General features: G+C 44.4%; 1 protein-coding gene and 1 long non-coding RNA gene across 9 annotated transcripts in view; one reads left to right on the forward strand and one right to left on the reverse strand.

Moving 5' to 3' along the window:
* The window catches only part of RhoGEF3 (Rho guanine nucleotide exchange factor 3), a 174,316-nt gene that overhangs the window by 3,651 nt on the left and 152,470 nt on the right, over window positions 1-18,195 (reverse strand). For 7 of the 8 annotated variants that reach the window (XM_031985518.2, XM_031985515.2, XM_031985516.2 and 4 more), the window contains exons 10-18: window positions 15,498-15,625; window positions 6,887-7,282; window positions 6,701-6,803; window positions 5,781-5,969; window positions 3,893-4,107; window positions 2,529-2,629; window positions 998-1,314; window positions 546-917; window positions 102-464 (exon numbers count right to left, since the gene is read on the reverse strand). In XM_031985518.2, the coding sequence (XP_031841378.2) occupies window positions 102-464; window positions 546-917; window positions 998-1,314; window positions 2,529-2,629; window positions 3,893-4,107; window positions 5,781-5,969; window positions 6,701-6,803; window positions 6,887-7,282; window positions 15,498-15,625 (2,184 nt within the window). The remainder of the gene's footprint in view (window positions 1-101; window positions 465-545; window positions 918-997; window positions 1,315-2,528; window positions 2,630-3,892; window positions 4,108-5,780; window positions 5,970-6,700; window positions 6,804-6,886; window positions 7,283-15,497; window positions 15,626-18,195) is intronic. The other variant, XM_031985525.2, reaches the window with a different exon arrangement.
* LOC116430881 (uncharacterized) lies at window positions 4,942-14,081 on the forward strand. The gene is made up of 3 exons (XR_004235817.2): window positions 4,942-5,177; window positions 5,685-6,087; window positions 13,647-14,081. It is a non-coding gene; the product is annotated as an uncharacterized LOC116430881 (long non-coding RNA).

An 18,195-nucleotide genomic window follows, 5' to 3' on the forward strand; every position in this document is an offset into this window, starting at 1 on the left:
AAAATATCAATTAGAAACAACGAGATTAACATTATATATTATTATTTTACGCGGAAGAAATATTGTGCTATATTTAATCAAAATTTATAATAAATCAGTACCTCCCAACCTTCGACCCTTAATTGCCACGCAGCTAATTTCTCGAGGCTCTCCATTCGTCTTTTCCTTTCATTAATCAAAACTGCAACTCCTCGCATCGCTTCGAGGGCTTCCTGGATTTTATGATAATCCGGGTGATCGGCTTTTGTGTATTTCAACAATTCTGCCAATTGCAGTGGATATTTACAAATCCGTTGCACAGGCGTCAACAAATATCCATCCAGAGGAATCTCGATCAAACCCCTCATTAGTCTACAAGCTTCGAAGAATTTGCTATAACGATTATGTTGGTACAGTTCCTGCAGCGTAACGGTAGCCATCGGATGACTGTTGCAGTATTCCGAGTACATACGAAAACCCGCCCTCTAAAAATCAATTTAAGCAACACAAATTATAGCGAAATTCATCCTACTACCAACGCAGCTTCGCTTTTTCGGGTTTCTTACATGATTCAAGAAACATTCCCCGACGCAGCTTTTGTACGGAGCATTCCAGTCTATTCGAGATTCGAGATCCTTCAAGAACTCGGATTGGAAGTCAAGCAGTTCCTCGAGATTGATGAATATAGTTTCTATTTGTCCCTCGTTGAACATGTCCGTTCGTCGTCGGCACTCAGCAATGTAGCCTTCCGCCACGTCCCTCAGAATTTTCACGAAGTCTCGTTCAGTCTGGACCAACTCGCGAACCACGCTCGCTCTGACCTGCTCGTTTGACAGCAACGAAATGCTTGTACGTCTCCTCAGTTGAGAATTAGAGGTGCCGCCAGATGCCATTGCCGCCAAGCAATCCTCGACCGTGTCTTCTTGACTTACACGTAACTGTAACACGATGGTTCTAGTAAGATACGCAATTTTAAGGGTGACAAACAATTTATCGTCGAATGGAATGGACTGCATACCCTAACAAATGCAGCCGGAAACCAACCATGCTCGCCCCTACAGTTACCCCACCACCAATCTTTATCCAGGTTGTCCAAAACTTCGATCACGTCGCCAGCACGAAAAGCTAGCTCCTCTGGTTCCATCGCTACGTGGTCCCAAACAGCTTCAGCAAGGATCACGACCTCCTCGTCCATCGTCTGCTCGAACGACTTCTTTCTGTCCGACAAGGAAGCGATGGAGGACTCCGAGTCGGACATCATCTCGTCGTCCGAGGTTCCTCCCCTTCCATCCTGTTCGTCCTCCGACAGGACATTTCCACCGGGCAACCTCGCACCTGTTTTCAAACGAATCGACTGTCTTTACCATGAAAACGATTGACTCGATCTTAATGATGATCTATCCGTAATGCATTGCGTCCTGGTTGCACAGATTTCGACCGATGTTGGTGTTTCCTTCAAAGGGGTCTTCCAACTGTGTGACAGTTATAAAAACTCTACTGTCTTACTCTAGTATTTTCTCTTCGAAAACTATTCGAATGATTGGTCGTTAATTGGAATGTATACGTTTAATATATTTAAAAAAGATAATTCCTAAAGTTTACCGTATTCTTCGACTGCCACAACAGGAAGGCCCCTCAGTTTGCAATACAAGAAAGCAATCACATATTCGAGAAAATCACCCTGCAGCTATCCATCGTAGTGGTTGGCAGCGAAAGATTAAAGAAATTGTTTATGATGTTTGTGTACACGAGGGTAACCGATCGCTCTCGTCGAACTTCGCGAAAATTACTTTGGAAAGGAATTATTGGTAGCAAAGGAAGGGTAACCTTTTTATCTTTACAAGCTTTTCCACGAAGCTATCGAAAAGCGATCAGTTTCTACTGTAGCTTGCAAACAAAAGCGTATTCACAGGAAGCAGTTCTTACAGAGTGAAGATATTAACACGTTTAATACAGGAGTGCTCCGCATTCCGTACTGTCAAGAATTCTTCTTACAGGTGCGTTCCGTTACAACGATATGAATGCGTTAAGATCTTTACAAGGGTGCATGCTGACTCAGAGCACACTCGGAAGTGGTGTCTAGTGAAACTGGATACCATTGGAGCGGAAATTGTGCACTAATCTTCGTCAACGGGCTTGCTACTAGTGAATCTTCCTCGCCAAGCGAATAAGCAAATGAATTGATAATGAGTATAGTAATTTTAACATATAATATATTAATATACGTATATTAATACGTATTAACCCAAAATCGAATGGTTCAAACACACAAAATTTTAACATATATCAACAAATTTTCATACATTTTTTAATTGGAAAAGTTCACAACGAACAAGTAATACATTGTTTTTCGTCAAACGAAATTACCTTGCTTCTAAACAAGTTAAAAAACGAAGTTCACGTTGTGTAATGAAAACGAGAGTAAAGTAACAAATTCTCAATCGATTGTTCATTTGCTTGGAGGAAGCGGAAGGAATTTGTTTCTACGTTAGAACTCAGACAGCGTCAGTCGATGGAACCGACCCTGCGTCGACGAACGTTAGCTTTACCTGCAGTTTTGGTGCGCATCAAGGGTGATAGTTGATTGATACCCAGTGGTTGGCTGAGCGAACGCCTTAGATTTGTCCGAGTACTCCTCCCTTTCGCGTTACTGGGATCAAAATGAAATCGCAATTAGTATTTTTTTTCATCCGCGCACGGCCGAATAGAGGATCAACAAGCTTTGTGTTTACGTAGAAGCATCGATACAACATTCAGCAACGAATTACAATAGGTAAGTATATACACACGACAAGGTAGAACATGTTTATACAGAGTGGTTCTGCAGATCGGCCTACCTCGAACAATCGCCCATTGCTTTGTGCACGTGTCAGTAAATTCTGTAGAGAATTGCCTTGATGAATGGTACAATCGAATAAGGGAGAAATTTGTACTTTCGAATGGTAGCAATTGTTCAAGTATGCACCATTCATCAACATGTATCCTATACATTTGGAAGAACTTGTTCAACTGTCAGACTATTTCTAGTTATTCTAGTATATTCAATAAATCTCTAATAGCAATTCTGGATTAAAATTATTGGAAAGAAGGTCGATCCTAAATGATAATAAAGTTATTTACAATTTAAAACAATACAGACACTATATGTATAATGGAATTACGCAAACAGAATACAAACAGTTTTAAGGTGGTTTGCCTATCGATGGGAAAGAACCACTCCGTACATGGTTACGCGTGGCAGTCCAACTTGTTTTACGAGGAAAAACGGAAAAGAAGGTGGTTTGTTATAATACCCGTCTACCTACCACTATTCTCCCTCGATTTACTGGAAAGGTTCGAGAATAAAGAATTTAAATTTCCTTCAAGGACAATTTTCAAGGAGTTGTTTTGATGATTGTCTAATGCCGTGCTATGATTCGTTTCGATCCGAACAGAAACGAAGTATAGGAGGAAGAAGAAGGAGAAGGAGAAAGAAACAGCGAGCCGTTCATACAACGCCCGTTTTAAAATTGAATATAATTGAGCTTCGAGTCAAGAAGAAAAAACAAGAAAAAAAAAAACAAGAAAAGAAATCAAACGAAGCACCTAGATTTTCCCATCGGTTATTCGTAAGTTTCCTCCGTGACGTGCGCAAGTTTATTTCATATGAAACCCGAGCAATTGTCATATATATGTTATTCGCGACGTTGATGAAAGAGTTCAACAATAAAATTCCCCATACAACTATATACATATATTCCAAGGCGGATCGTAAAATTCCTCTACGCACGTCGGTTGCTCCAAGTTTTCGAGTTTCACTTTTGCCATGGAGCTTACGGTTCCGTGAGCTCACCGGATGGCAAAAAGTCAATGAGGCGGTTGCGATAAGGGTGCGAGAGGGCATGGGTGTACGTATCACGGTCGTTAAACGCACCTTCTCAGCGTAACGATGTCATGGGAGGAGTGTCTCGGGCTCAGCCTGGGCGGCCTCGTCTTAATAGGCGATGGAGTCGAGAGCATCCTGCGGTAATTGTGCGCGTGGCTGTAGACAGACCTCGTGTCCCACTGGAGTAACCTCTGACCTCCTAAATCGCTGTTCGTCCGACGTACATGCTGGTGCCTCGACGACGTTCGACTCTGCAGATCCGCCTGAAAGTATCACACAACACCACGGTTACCGATCCTGTTCACCTTTTGCCGCCGTTTCGAAGCGGGAACCGCGACTCCTCTGGGCGTGACCCCCCGAGAAGATCGATCGGCATGAAGCTGTTTTCGCCAAGCTGGTGTACACACTCGATTCCTATTTCTGTTTAGAAACACCGTTGAAATTCCGTTAACCTGTTCACTGGATGATTTCATGGCCACGTATAACTGTACGGATCGGCGCTACGTAGAATGTTACTGTAAACATTGGCGTATTTTCGAATCGTAACAATTTCCGAAAGGTGATATGCAAAGTGTAACGTAAGCTTCTTTGGTTCTTTATCTCACTTGCACTTGAAATTTAACCGCGTAGCGTCTGATTTTTTTAGTAGTATTTGAAACATTTTTTTCTTAAAATTTGTCTAGCTTCGATACGTACACAAATAGAGGACAACTATAACGGAACAAAATGTTCCCATGATAAATACAATTCTAGTTTCGATAACCTTCTCGTAGGTACAGTTTAATACAAGAATCTTTTGTCGAATAAGGGAATCAACGGACAAAGATAAATGTAAAACGCGAGTATACTGTGTAGTCATCCTCGTTTAACAGGTTAATGAGACGAGTAATGGAAAATTGTAACGGTTAATTTAGTCACAAATGGCAAATGGTTTAGTTATTTTCCTTTTTACTCACAAATCGTAAGATGAGAAATTTCATGATTCTACGGTTTCCCGTTTACATTTTTACGCCGACTGCCCTTCGGTCGAAGAAAGGGGGGAAACTCATCGAACGGCGCAGGAGGCAACTAAGTACACAATTCTTCGAACACGTACCCGTGTGTTGCCCGTACGGTCACGCAGATCGGAATAAAGTAAACGATGGTCGAACTATGACTCGACATTCGTAAGAGATCGTATAAATCGTGTACGGTCGGCCGCGCGACTCGATATCAACTAACCAGGACTGCGTTTCCTCTCCGCGTATCCTGGCTAACGCGATATATATTCTCTCTCGTCGCCTATCAGAGACTGCCAGTGATCTGTACGAGCGTGGCTAAACCGTAAACAAACGTGAGTAATGCGAGTTATTGTTGCCGAAGGAAACAGTCATACGTGCTGCTTGATAATGATTACAAATGTGTGACGCTCTCAATAGCAATTATAAATCATCGGCGCGTCGCGTCGTAGCGAACGGAAATCGCGCTAAAATTAAAAACGGGAGGACCACGATGATTTATAATTGGGTGAGCCGAGTTTGTGTCTTTCGGAAGCAGAAGCGTACGTATTCTTCAACATACTTCATCCTTGTTACCAGAATTGTTAGCTATTGTGGTAAATTAGTCGTCGCGCGGAGAAAGCGTACCGCATCCGTTAACACTTCGGCCATCGCTAAATTAGCGGTACGTAGAAAAGGAAGAATTTTAATTTCCAACTGATCGGGAAATAATTTTGAATCATACGAAGGGTTCTGTGTACGCCGAGTTCGAATGTTAGATGCGAAATACTTTTCCTCCTCGGTGTGATGTGCTCCATTGACAATGTTAAAAGTACATATAAAGCGGTAATAATGTTTTCCAGGTGACTGATGCTTTGTTACTCGTGCTGTGAATGATTGAAATAATGAACACTGCGCTCAGCGGGAATCGGGGGTGGGCAAAGAACAATAGTCTTTACCTTAAACTTGTCGATCAGTATCTGGTTGATGAGCTCGGACTGGGGCCGTGATTTGTCGGCGACTCGCCTACGAAGGGCTGGAGGGCTGTCGGTCTCGTCTTGGACGTCCGTGTCGTGGGACTCAGAGCTATCACCGCCCCCCATCATTCCACCACCACTGCCCCCAGTCAATGCTCCACCAGATACCATCTATATCGTTTATAATTCATTCCATTATTTCATACTTTTGTCGTGGCTTCCTTCGATCGGAACAACGCTTCGTGAAAAAGAAGATTCACGGGATATAACCGAGTATCGAGATTACAAGGTGAGTCACAGAAACCATTAAAAAGTTCGTATCTCTGAAGTTAACGTGCAACGAGGTATCGAAAAACCTGATAAAACTTCGATGATTTTCAAGAATAGATTGTTCAATCTATCGCAGAGTTTGTTAGCTGAAGTAATTTCTAAAATGTTTCAAAGCACGGGCACTGATATTCTCTTGTGATTCGATGGCATTGAAGCTTCACGGACGAAAAGAATGTGCACGTAAAAATATATTGGTCGCGAAACGCTTTTCATCGCGATACAATGAATCGCTTATTAAAAAGGAACACGGAACGCCTGCTTTATTAAAAATAACAAAACTGCTATAGGCAATGCGACTCTTACAACTGTATAAAAGACATAGGAAATAATTCCTGAATATCCGATTTTCTCTGACATACACCAGCTTATAATAATTTATGTCACTCATCTTGTCTCATCCGCTCGAAGTCACAAGAACTCTTGTGAACGTCGCCTTGAAAAACAGTGAAACGTTACGCGCATCGTTTATTTAGACGTTACGTAGATAAATCGCCTATCCCCTTTCTCTCCCGACTAAAAAGTAAACTTGAAGGCCAAGAAACGAAAACAGTGATTCCCGTATATCCTCTCACCTCGATCTGTATCCCGCTGTCCCCGCTGTTGCATTTCGCATTTCTAGCTGCCTTGCTACCCTTTTTCCTTTCCTTGCTGCTCCTCCAAACGAGAGGGCCGAATCTGAAAATCGAACATTCGTTATCAGTTGAATTCCTATTTAGCGGAATCGCGGGGCTTGGTATCGATCGAACCGTTCGACAGACCGGAATTTTTGGTCGTTGCTGGTGTCCTCCTTGTGCTGAGGCGTTTGATCGGCGACAATCGTCTGTTCCCGTTCCTCCTCCTCGTCCAGGGGCCCGGAACCGTCGTTATCGTCCGGCGGACACTCGCTCTCGTTGCTCTCCTTGCTGCCCTTTTTGTGGAATCTCAAGGAGAAGCTCTTCCTGAATTTCTGCAGAACGCTTTCTTGCTGGCTCTGCGTGCTCGACCGGGAGGGATTCTGGACGCCGGAAGCGGTCACGATATTGCCACTCAGGTTGGAGGGCTGTTCTTGGAGACGCGAATGGGAGACCAAGGGGATTGTCGCCTCCGCCAGAGGATGCTCGGTTGTTACGTGACCGGTTGTACCCTCGTCCTCCTCGTCCCCCGACCACTGCCGACTGCGCACACAACAACGAGACGAGACGTTATTACCAGATATTTTAGACTTTTATCGCCGGCTTTATTCCTAACCTGTCCGCAGATTAAACTGGATCAAACGGGCCAGTGTTTCGTTCGTAAAATGAGGAATATGTGTTCCCATGGCAGAAAATTGCTTATTTCGACACCGGCGATACGATAAAACACGCTGACTTATCAGGCCGTAGATCTTTACACAGATCAGCATTTTACGAAGTGGTTAAGAGGAATCTACGTATTTATTTCCAAGTAGAACGGAGGATTGCTAAGGAACAATCGCACTTTATTATTACTTACCTATCTCGATTCTAATATAATTCACGTAAAATTGAATTCAACGAGACCGGCTAATCGTGTATTTAACGCGAGCATCCCACAAGATTCACCGTTTACCAACCGCTCGCGATTAAGACTACCCTCATTAACTGAATTAAGCGCGGGTCGTTAGTGCCTATAATTTCAAAATCAAAATGCTTGAATGCACATATCGTTTGTCTCCCTTTGTTGCGAAACAGTGTCGTTTCAATAGGCTACCAGTCGTTAAACGTTGAAAAGCCTATTGACAGGCTTTCGTTCGCAGTACTAGGAAGTGTCAACGTTAAAAAACTAAACTCCCGATGGGAAAAGATCCGAGGACGACGCGAACGTTCGCGTCGAACAGCGACGTTGGTGGTTCACGCCTAGGTTCAGCTTAATCCTGGCTCGATTAAACTTTTGCGTCCGCGGCGCGCCGCGATCGATTCAATTATCCGTTTAATCAATGGACCATTGTGATCGCGAGTGGAAAATAATTTACAGGCCGCGGGAAACTTAACACCGCTCCTTCCCGCTGCGACTCCGCGGGGTACCCATCGTAAAATTGATAGATCACGATGGCGCGCCTCGCGGTCTCGCGTCCGCGCCGCGATTTATGCATGTAAATAAATACCTGGACGCCGAGAACGCGCGCCAGCTGACGAAGTGACTGTCCGTAGGCTGCGTAACGGAAACGGCGCGGCGCGGCGCGGCGCCGTCACGGAACGGGTTCGAGCAAAATCGAGTCCAAGGGACGCCTTTGAAAACGGAAACTCGCGGTTCGCGGCGAACTACGTTTCGAAACCGTTTCGCGGACGCCGGTGTTCGATTACAATTTCACGAACCGTGATACCCGCGTATCGTGTTCCCCGAATACGGCCGCTAAGCAGCGGCTAAACTTTATGCTAATTGCATACCGTTTTCATAATGCGCCCGGTGATTCATGGTGAATGGGCGTAGCTTCGGAAATCAATTTATCATATAACCATAACGCAGCGAACTTCGATGCACCGTAATAACGACTTGGAAACGCTTGATTATTCAACGGGACTTGTTGTAGGGATTTGTTGATTAATAAATTTCGATTAGGATGAGCGGTTCAATTCGATCGGTAAGATGCGAATCGAAAGTGTTTTTCTTCCTTAAACGTGAACTTTTAGACAGTTTTTGTAATAGATTCTGGCAACGAACGAAGTCTGAAGAATGTTCTCCGTTGAGATTGAAGTCGTTTGAAAGTGTAACAATAGTTCACTGTCGACGCTTCGGAGGATAATTATTCCTTTGTCGAAGCGGATAATGCGTTTCAATGCGGAATTAATTAGACAAATTCAGGTGTTTCTATTCAAATTAGTGGGTGATTCATGGGGTCGACGAAGTTAGGAGGGTATATAAAACGTTTTTAATTTCATTCGTTCAATGTGAAGACAAATAGCGCTTGCAAAGACGTTTTCATTTTTCCAAAGAATTACCAAGTTTTTCATTTACATTGAACTATCCTCCGCGTTTTGATCGAATAGTCCACTTCATTCGATACGTTTACCGAGCATCTAATGCTCGTTTTCATTAACACATAATTCCTCTTGTCATTCCATCAGTTCTACCTAATACGGCTTTTTTTGCCGCTGGAAACGCGGGAGCTATGAATTAAGAACGATACAACAGATGTTATGATTTCTCATGTTTCAGTCACTGTTTTTACGTTCGCTCCATTATCCGTGTCGAATAAGTGGAAAAACATGGCGCGGTGTCACATACCACATCATAGAGACGATTTTGATCGAGTTTCTCGCTGCAGAAAGCGGTTTTATTCGACGCGTCTCGTTGCCGCCAGCTCGAACAACATTTTCAGCTTTCCGAGGTCTTCCTTATCCTATTTGTTCCTCGACTCCTTTGAAATACGTGGCGCGAAATACTCCTCTTCGACAGACAGTTCCAGGTTTCCGTTGAGAAACGATACAATGGGAATCGTCTGATTAGATCCGCGAAAATATCAGAGAGGAACTCGTTCGCCGGGCTCGTGTCGCTCGGTTTAACACGCGGAGAGCGCCACGAAAATGATTATGCACACGAAGAACCACTTGCAACCACTTTTAGACAGGAAATGCGTCGAGTGACGGTCCGCAGACGACTGAAACCTTCGTACGGCGCACCAAACCGCGTCCATGTGTTGTCTCACCGTGTGTCCCAGCCGTACGCCCGCACGCACACGCCGTCATAACGATATTCATGGAAACCTTCTCGCATTAGAATTTATTCCACGATAAAGGTCCAACCGCTCGCGCCCGAATGAGGAACCGTCACTTGTTGATCGGGGGAAAACGATCACGTACACGCACCTCCGTCGAGCCGGAACAAATCGGACTTCCTCTGGGACCGTTCGAAAACGAAGTACGAACCGAATACTCTTTCACATTCAAGCCTCTCTTACACAGAAATGAAAATCGACACGCGACTCGTTTAAGGGCGCAAACCGTCACTTGTTGATCAAGGTGACCAACACGCACCTTCCCCTTTGGTCACCGGAAAGGAACGAACCGATCCTCCTTAGAGATGCTTCAGAAATAAAACATAATCCATCCGATGCGACAAATACGTTCGAGCCTCTCACAGAATAAAAGTGAAAACGCAAGGGTGGAAACTTTCACTTGTTGATCGAGGGAATATATCGCCCTCCCCCCTGACCATCGAAACGCAGTAAAACTTTCCCGGCGCGATTCAAAAACGAAGCACGAACGTCTCGATGGGATGAGTATATTAAAGTCTCTCTCTTTCGAGTGAAAATTAAAACACAAGTGGCTGAAGGGTGCAAAACTCCTACAGCCGCGGACGGAAGCTACTAGAGGAAAGTGTCGCACTCGTGTCCGATTCGCGGAGAGGAAGAGGCGTGCGAAAAGCGGCGTCGAAGGAGGGCCGCCTCTCGAAAATAAGAAAATCGCCTGGAACCACTCTCCCACAGGAAGTGCATTGAACGACGAGCTGCGGGCGACTGAAGGCTCTGCGAGCGGCCACACAGGCCCACGCTGCTCTCACGTGCTGCTGCACGTGTTTATGTGTGTGTGTGTATGTGTGCGTGGCCGGCCGAGGGTTTGTGTGGCACGGTGCACCTCGTGAACTCTTCCGAGAACAGATTTCAAGGGTCGCTTCAGGTATAAACCGAGGGTTGCACGCTTCCCCCACCTTCCCTGCTGTCGCCGTTCTTTTCTCTTTCGTTTTTTCTTCTCCGCTCCTCTCCTTTCACCGAGTTTCTACCCTCGTTTCCTCCTTCGTTCCCTCGTGGGCGGGTAGAGGAGCGGCCAAGGAGAGCCGTCGGCCTCCACAAAAGGTACCATTTATCCATTGTAGTGACAGTGGTCCGGCGCTGCTCTTCTTCACGTTCCCCCGTTTAATCGGCGGAATTTTTACCATCCCTCGGACACGCCGCCACCTTCCACCTTACAAATTTGACACGCTGCACCCACCGCCGCGTTCTGTCATTCTCGCTAATACCGCTAGGCGCTCCGTCCCTTTTTGTTCTTGCTCCGCATCCTCCGGTTTTTCCCCCGCTTCCTGGTATCCCTTTATTTCCTGACCGTGTCGTTTACCGACTCGTTTCGGTATCGACTTCTTCGATCTCCGCTCGGCCGAAACGGTTTACGACGGATCGAGTTTTTGGTGTTTAAACGTTGATTGTGAGACTCTGGGGCTATGGATTGTGAAGTTTAAGTTTCGAAAGGGGTTTGAATGTCATTGGTCGTATGAGTGTCACGTGGAGATACTTGCGTGTTTAATATTAATATTTTTAAGTTCAGGCGTAAAATGTCTTGCTACTCGGAATTTGGCTTATCAGTTACAATGCTTATTGACTGTTTTATTATTATTGGAGTCTTGTGTTCCAACAGGAATAACGACTGCCTCAAGAATTTTCGTAATAATTGCTTTGCAACTAGCCGTTTATTATGGGAGATACGGATTTCTAAAATTAGTTTTTGAGAAATCAATCCTGATCTACGGAGTTGGGAAAATGTTTCAGTTAAAGGGAAAGAGGTTTCTCACGAATGTGACGTAAGTTGAAACGAAGCTGACGGCTTCGTGCTCCGTGAGAATTTCGTAAAGCTGTTGGTAAGCGGAAAGCTTGAAAAGAACGGTCACGTTCGTAACATTATTATTTTTTTATAAGGCGCCAGTCTCCCGGCAACCTCTGCCACCGTTCCACCCCCGATTTATAACTTGTGTGCGCCGAGGCGCGCAGCACGAGTGCGCTATAACTCCTTTTTATCGATTTGTGTACAGATCCCGTGTCGGTTCGCGTGTGTGTTATAATTTCAGCCCTCGCCGATATTACCTGGAAGTTGGAACGACCTTAGTGTTCCACCTGCGGCGAAAGTATTTTTTAATCGTTCTTAATTAATGAACCTCCCTTTCTTGGAACTTCACCGAAGTTGCTTTTTATTATCCTCAACGATAAATTGACAACGAAGTGTCATATTGTTTTCCAAAAATGAACACTGATAAAAATGACAACATGAATTTTTATTAATAAAATCTACACCTTATAAAATATAAAATACAATTTACTTACATATTATTGATTCGATTATTACCCCAATGAATATTATCAAAATTGCGAGCAGCTATGGCAGAATGAAATCATTCAATTATTAATACTAAATTCTTCAATACTTCTACTAGGATCCCAACGACATCGCGAATTCTCGATTCCGCCCGCGGGGATGTTTTAAAACCCCGTATTTGTGAATTCAGGGTGAAGGGTCGATAAAAGGAAACTTCATAATTCTTCCACACGCTCGGGGTAAAGTAGAAAGTTTTCAACATCTGGTAGTCGGGGAAAAAAAGTTTCGCTTCCGAATACATCGCCGGATGAGCCAAGACTGCGGCGCAGGATATTAAAAGCTAATGCCTCGCCCTGGAACAGCCTCTTGAGGATCGTCTATTTCCTACGCGTCGAATTAGCAAATAATCCGGAAGGATGATTTAAAACCGCCCTTCGACCATGAACGGCGCATTTAGGACAAAGGTGGAACGAAGGAAACGACTTCAGGTAATCGAGACGAATGGCGGCAACTACGGTCCAAGAGAAAAACTCAAATCGCTTGGAACAAATCGCTCGAGACGTCAAATATCGGAAACGTTGATTCACCTTCGCGTCGAATTCACGCGATCGCGGAACTTTTAATTGGATTCTGTCGCGCAACAACCTCTCCTCTTTTTTCTGTCCGTTTCCTTTTATTTCTTCCTATTCCACGTTGCAGGCGGTAGAACACCTGCGCCGCCGACAAGAACTTCGTGACGTTAAACGGAGCGGAAGTGGAGGTGAAGAGGCTCGGTCGAGCCGAGAAATGGGGAACTTACTATTTCTCGAAACTTGGAATTAGAATAATGCCGAGGTACGTCTCATTGTTGGAACTACCAAGCGCTGAAAAGTTTCCAGTCGAGCAGAACTAACGTTTCGATAGAGCTTCCGTGAGCCCGATGAAAATTTGATCGTACCGATGAAGGGAATATGAGATAGCGCGCTATCAAGGTAACGATGGAAAAGGAAAAATTCCAGTGAATACATTGTAAGTATTTAAAACTTAGTAACGCAAGTTGCTTTAATAATGAATTACGTGTACTCGAAACTGAGGCGCATATACCGCTTTAAAGTCAATAGTCCCGTACCAGAATTATTTTTGCAGGTAATATTAAATCCCGAGGCTTCTGAATATATTAACCCTTCGCGGACGAACGCCGCCATAATGGAAACTTCGAGCTTCGATATCTAAATTCGAACGTTGCAAATGAAGAATTCGATTATTCAAATAACAAGAGATTGATATGTAGTTTTTTTCTAGTATTTAAAACTTCGATGGATAACTCAGCTTTTCCACGAGAAAGGTTTTCAAAAGTTTAACAGATTCTCGTCCGCAAAGGGTTAAAGCATTCATAAATCGAATAATAAAGTGGGATGCGAACTTTACTTACAATTAAATCATTGATAGCGAGAAATATTCTATTCAGTGGAAGGGAAGAGAAGTTCATGAAACACTAAACGAACACAATCTCTGTGGACAGGTGAACCGGAAGCGCGGGGATGGCCCCGTGAGACTAAAGGGGATGTCACGAGAGATTTTCTATTCACGTCGTAATTAGTGCAACGACCGGATGAATGTCCGTCCAGGTACAAAGTCGATGGAACCGAGACGGGTCATTCGAAATAACGTCTTTATTCGTGGCTCGGCAAACAACCCCGGCCGCCGAGACACGCTCAGAGCGGGATCAAGAGGTCACGATGGAAAGTCAGAAAGCAGGAGGAAGCACTTCAAACGAACCTGGACGCGATCAACCCGGGAACCTTTGATCTATTCCCCGCTCTTCGATCGACTATATTTTTTCCAACTATTTTTAGCTCCCGTCGCTGCCGTTTCCGTCGACGTTTTCAATAATCCGTCAAAGGGGGACCAGGTTTTTCGACGACATCATTCGACAGCTACCATTTATATTTTTCTTTGTAACCTTATACTCTTCTGTTTACTATCATCTGTTGTAACGAGATACGTAAAGGAAAAATAATATTTTTAAAATGTTCGATTTGCCTGAATTTCAAGATTTTTCTCGAATTCCATTACATATTACTCTCGAACAAGATTACGTAGGTGGTACGAGGTTCATATAAACTCGAATCGAAAAGAAATTAGACTCGGCGCTCGTTGCATTTCGCCCGCGCGGGCGAAACCAACTTCCTTCTTTCAATATTTGCTCGTGTAATATAGCTTTTTCTGTTGTCTGGCGCAAACACGGCTCCCTGAAACAGGGAAATCTTCGTGCAAAGCCCACGAGGCACGAAACAGGCAGGTTTCATAACTTATCTCTCGCACACCAGGTGTTTGCACGGGACAAGATGTCGTAGGCGGAACTCAGGGGGCGAACGCACCCCTGGAAGAGATCAGAACCACCCGGTTGAAACAGTAAGCTATACAATTGTTGAGACACACACTACGTCCCTCGGGAGTCGTGTAAATATGAAAACGCCGTCATCTCTTTTTCACCTCCCATCTTGAATTTATCAATGAAATATCTGTGATATCTTCGTATCTTCAATTTCATTGTTCACTCTCCCAACAAGTGTTACGTATTCCACGAATTAAACCGAATAAAGATAGCATCCAATTAAAAGAGAACATTTTCACGAGAGCTGGACAAGCTGTAATAAAGATTATCCTTCACAAGTCTCTTTAAATATGAAGCTTCCTTCTCAACTTTCCTCAACAAAGTACATAGAAACGTCTAACCTCGTACAGATTAAAACCCCCAAGAAACGTGCACGTCTCAATCTTTTCTCAGTCGAATCTCAACTTCGCCTTTACCCAGCGTATAATTTATATAAGCTTCAAGGAAAGGCGCGGTGATTTATGCCGCAGACTTGCTACGCGTATAGACCCAATTCGAACTAGTTAATATCTAAATAAAAGAAAAACCTCGGCGTACTATTTAATGAAAACTTTCTAATACTCGTGACTAATATCTAGATTCCAATGTATCCGCATACATTACGAACCTTCGATTATTCTTATACTCAGCAAACATACAACTAATCCACTGTTTCTCGTTACTAACATTCGAATCGCAAATTTGTCCTACCTTATTAGCTCCGTCTTCAGTGTATCGATTCTTCAGAACCCGATCTAAATAAATAAACATCCATTCACTGTGACCAGTTGGAAAACAACCGTCGCGTCTCATCGGGGCGGAATGAATTTTAAAGGTAGACCGAACGGAGCCAGAAGCAGAATTCAGCCGATTGAAACAGGCAGGTAAGACCGACGGAAACTTTTCACGCGGGCGGGATCGCTGTCGATGGAAGTGCTCCGCCATGATGGTTTCCGCTGTTCAATGAATTATAAGGTTCACTCGGAAATAACTCACCTTTCCACGTCGCGATCCAGGAGCGCCGGCGTGCTGGACGCTTTGATACGCCTCTGCGCCTTGCTCAGACCTGGAATTCGTCTTCTCTCCTTGCCGGAGTACGCGGCCGAGCGCTGATCATGCAACGGCTGCAACGGAAACATAATCGGAATTATTTCGCAGGCCGATAATTACGCGAAGCGCCCGATCGGCGTACCACTAGACGGCGAAACGGGGAACCGGCGCGATAACCTCGCACGCGGCGGAGTTGCGAGCACCCGTCGATCTTTCCCATGATTCGACACGCACGAACGCCCTCGATCGCTAGGTCCCGCGTATCTAGGTCCCCGCTCATCGGAAAGAATATATAATAACAAATTATTCGATCGGGCACGGTTGTTCGGGAATCGTTTCGCAAGTGGAACGCTTGATTTATTCGATTCGCCTACTGACTGGGACACCGTAATCCGATTTCATTTGCAATTGTTTATTTAGGCCTTCATTTTTGCGGGAAACACGGGGATGAAGAATGATTGTTTCCGAGTCGATGGAATTGTAATTATATTCTCATTTGGTTTAGCTTTCGATTGAAATCATGTATGCATATGCGAACGATTGGTTTTCTTTTAGAAAGGAGAATATGCTTCGAAGGTGAGACATTTTCCTCTGTTTCCTTTGTTAGTTAGAATATTACGCTGAATGTTTTGGGAGATTGTTTCAATTTGATCATTTTATGCTGATAACGTACAAAGTGACATTTTTATCATTTTATGCACCATTGTTATCATTGTGTATGAGTGACGCAGAAGATAAGTGAGATTAATTGTTAATGTATCATTGTTCTGCTTCACCGTCGACCTATGAAAGCGTTCTTCCGCTTTCCAGGTGTAATGACCGCAGATCTGTGTATCGTGTAATGATTTTCGCCGTGGCCGCTGGCACTGTTCGGCGTTGTCACTCGGAAATGAAGAGGGTGCAAGCGGTAAGGTGCCACAATGGCTGATGGTATCTGCGGTCGTCTCCTTCTCGTATACGACGTTTCGCTAATTAAGACTCGCCAGTCGCTGGAACGGCGCTTTCCACGCTGTATTTTAATGTTTCAATAAAATCTGCGTCTGTCCACGGTTACGCTTGCCATACTTAATTATTTCAGAGCGACACGCGGCAAAAAGAGAACCTTCCGATCCAATTATTTTTAAAATATCGCCCGTTCCGGCCGAACCGCGATCGTTTCTTGGTTCGAATGATTCCTCCGGCCTCCCGCCGGTGCGCCGGAAGAAAGTTTTTAAGTGCCCTCGAACAAGTGTATAATTGGATTGAATTTATTAAAAATTTGTATGGACCACCGTAAACCATTAAGTCGGATGAGAATAAACGATAAATTATTCTTTCTATGTTCGATGTGTGATAATTTTCATGAAAATATGGTTAAATTCTGCACAAAGAATTCAAGAAATTCAATAATATATGCGACACAAATTGGCCTCGAAGTTGTAAATGAAATTAATTGCGCTGGGACTCGTAAATTTCCTGCACCGTAAAAAGCGTAATTATCGGAACGAGCTCTTTGGTCATACGCGTTTCGCTTCTCCTTTTTTTAATGGTTTTACGGTCTTTCGTTCGTCCGAAAGAATTCGGCGTACAGTTGCCGTTACAGTGTGCAGTCGTTCGCTCCGCTCTGATCGATACGCTTGTAACGCGTCGATTGTCGGAGTAATACAGACGGCCTTTACAATTGTTAATGCGTCGTTTCTATTGTTCCAAAATACAAGCCACACACTGACAAGTACACACACTAATCCGAATGACTGAAGCATTAAATGCTCACGATTTTGTTTGGTCCAATTCCAACACTCGGTGCCGCTTGTAAAACTCATGTCAATGACTCTGGTTCTCTCACAAAACATCGCCTCCTCCACTTAAACACAGGAAACAAACCCAAGAATGCATTTCAGATTTCGAGCAGTGATTCAGCCAGGGTAATTCCACCGCGCGTATCGCGGCGCACCACGGCAGAAGCCAAACACTGTCAATGAATATTTTCCGGCTGGCGGAATTTGTTTTGCGGCTGAAATACCGCGCCGCTTGTAAATTCGAGTTTTGAACGGTCGGCCGTGCGCGTCGGGCCCGAGACAAAAGCCAATATTTTCGTTTCGGTTCCGTTTTAACCCGACCCGCCACGAATCTGCTTTCTGTTTACGGTGTCCGATCAAACGAAATCATTTCCCTTCCACTACTTCTGTTTTTTTCTTTTTTCTCCCCTCGTTCCTCCCTCGCAACGATGCAAACGCGCGAACACTCGAAAAAGATCGGGCCCGCGTGCGGGAGCAACGATGCTATCTTGCTCCTCGAGGCTCGGCCTTAATTAAAACTTTTAATTAAAGGTTACAACGAATGCTCGCATGGTCTATGCATATTCAACGTTGTAAAATATTTCTTTACGTGGCTCCCGGCCGCGGTATTCCCTCGGCCCGTATTCGCCGTTCGAGCGCCGCCTATTCCTTAATTAGGGAATCCGCGATTTTTTGCCTTTTTTCACCCGAAGCGTTTCGTTACGATCGAGTTCATGGTAATGAGGTAACTCTTACGCAGCTCCTTTGAACCTCGGTGTCCCCTTCTTCTTCGCGTCGCGCCGGTTTCGATTGGAATACCGCGCGTTGACGCTTAACATTTCATTCAGCAAGATTTTCGCGTGAATCGCGTGACCTCGATAAAGAGA

This window comes from Nomia melanderi, chromosome 5, assembly GCF_051020985.1.
Source record: "Nomia melanderi isolate GNS246 chromosome 5, iyNomMela1, whole genome shotgun sequence".
NCBI classification, from domain to species: domain Eukaryota; kingdom Metazoa; phylum Arthropoda; class Insecta; order Hymenoptera; family Halictidae; genus Nomia; species Nomia melanderi.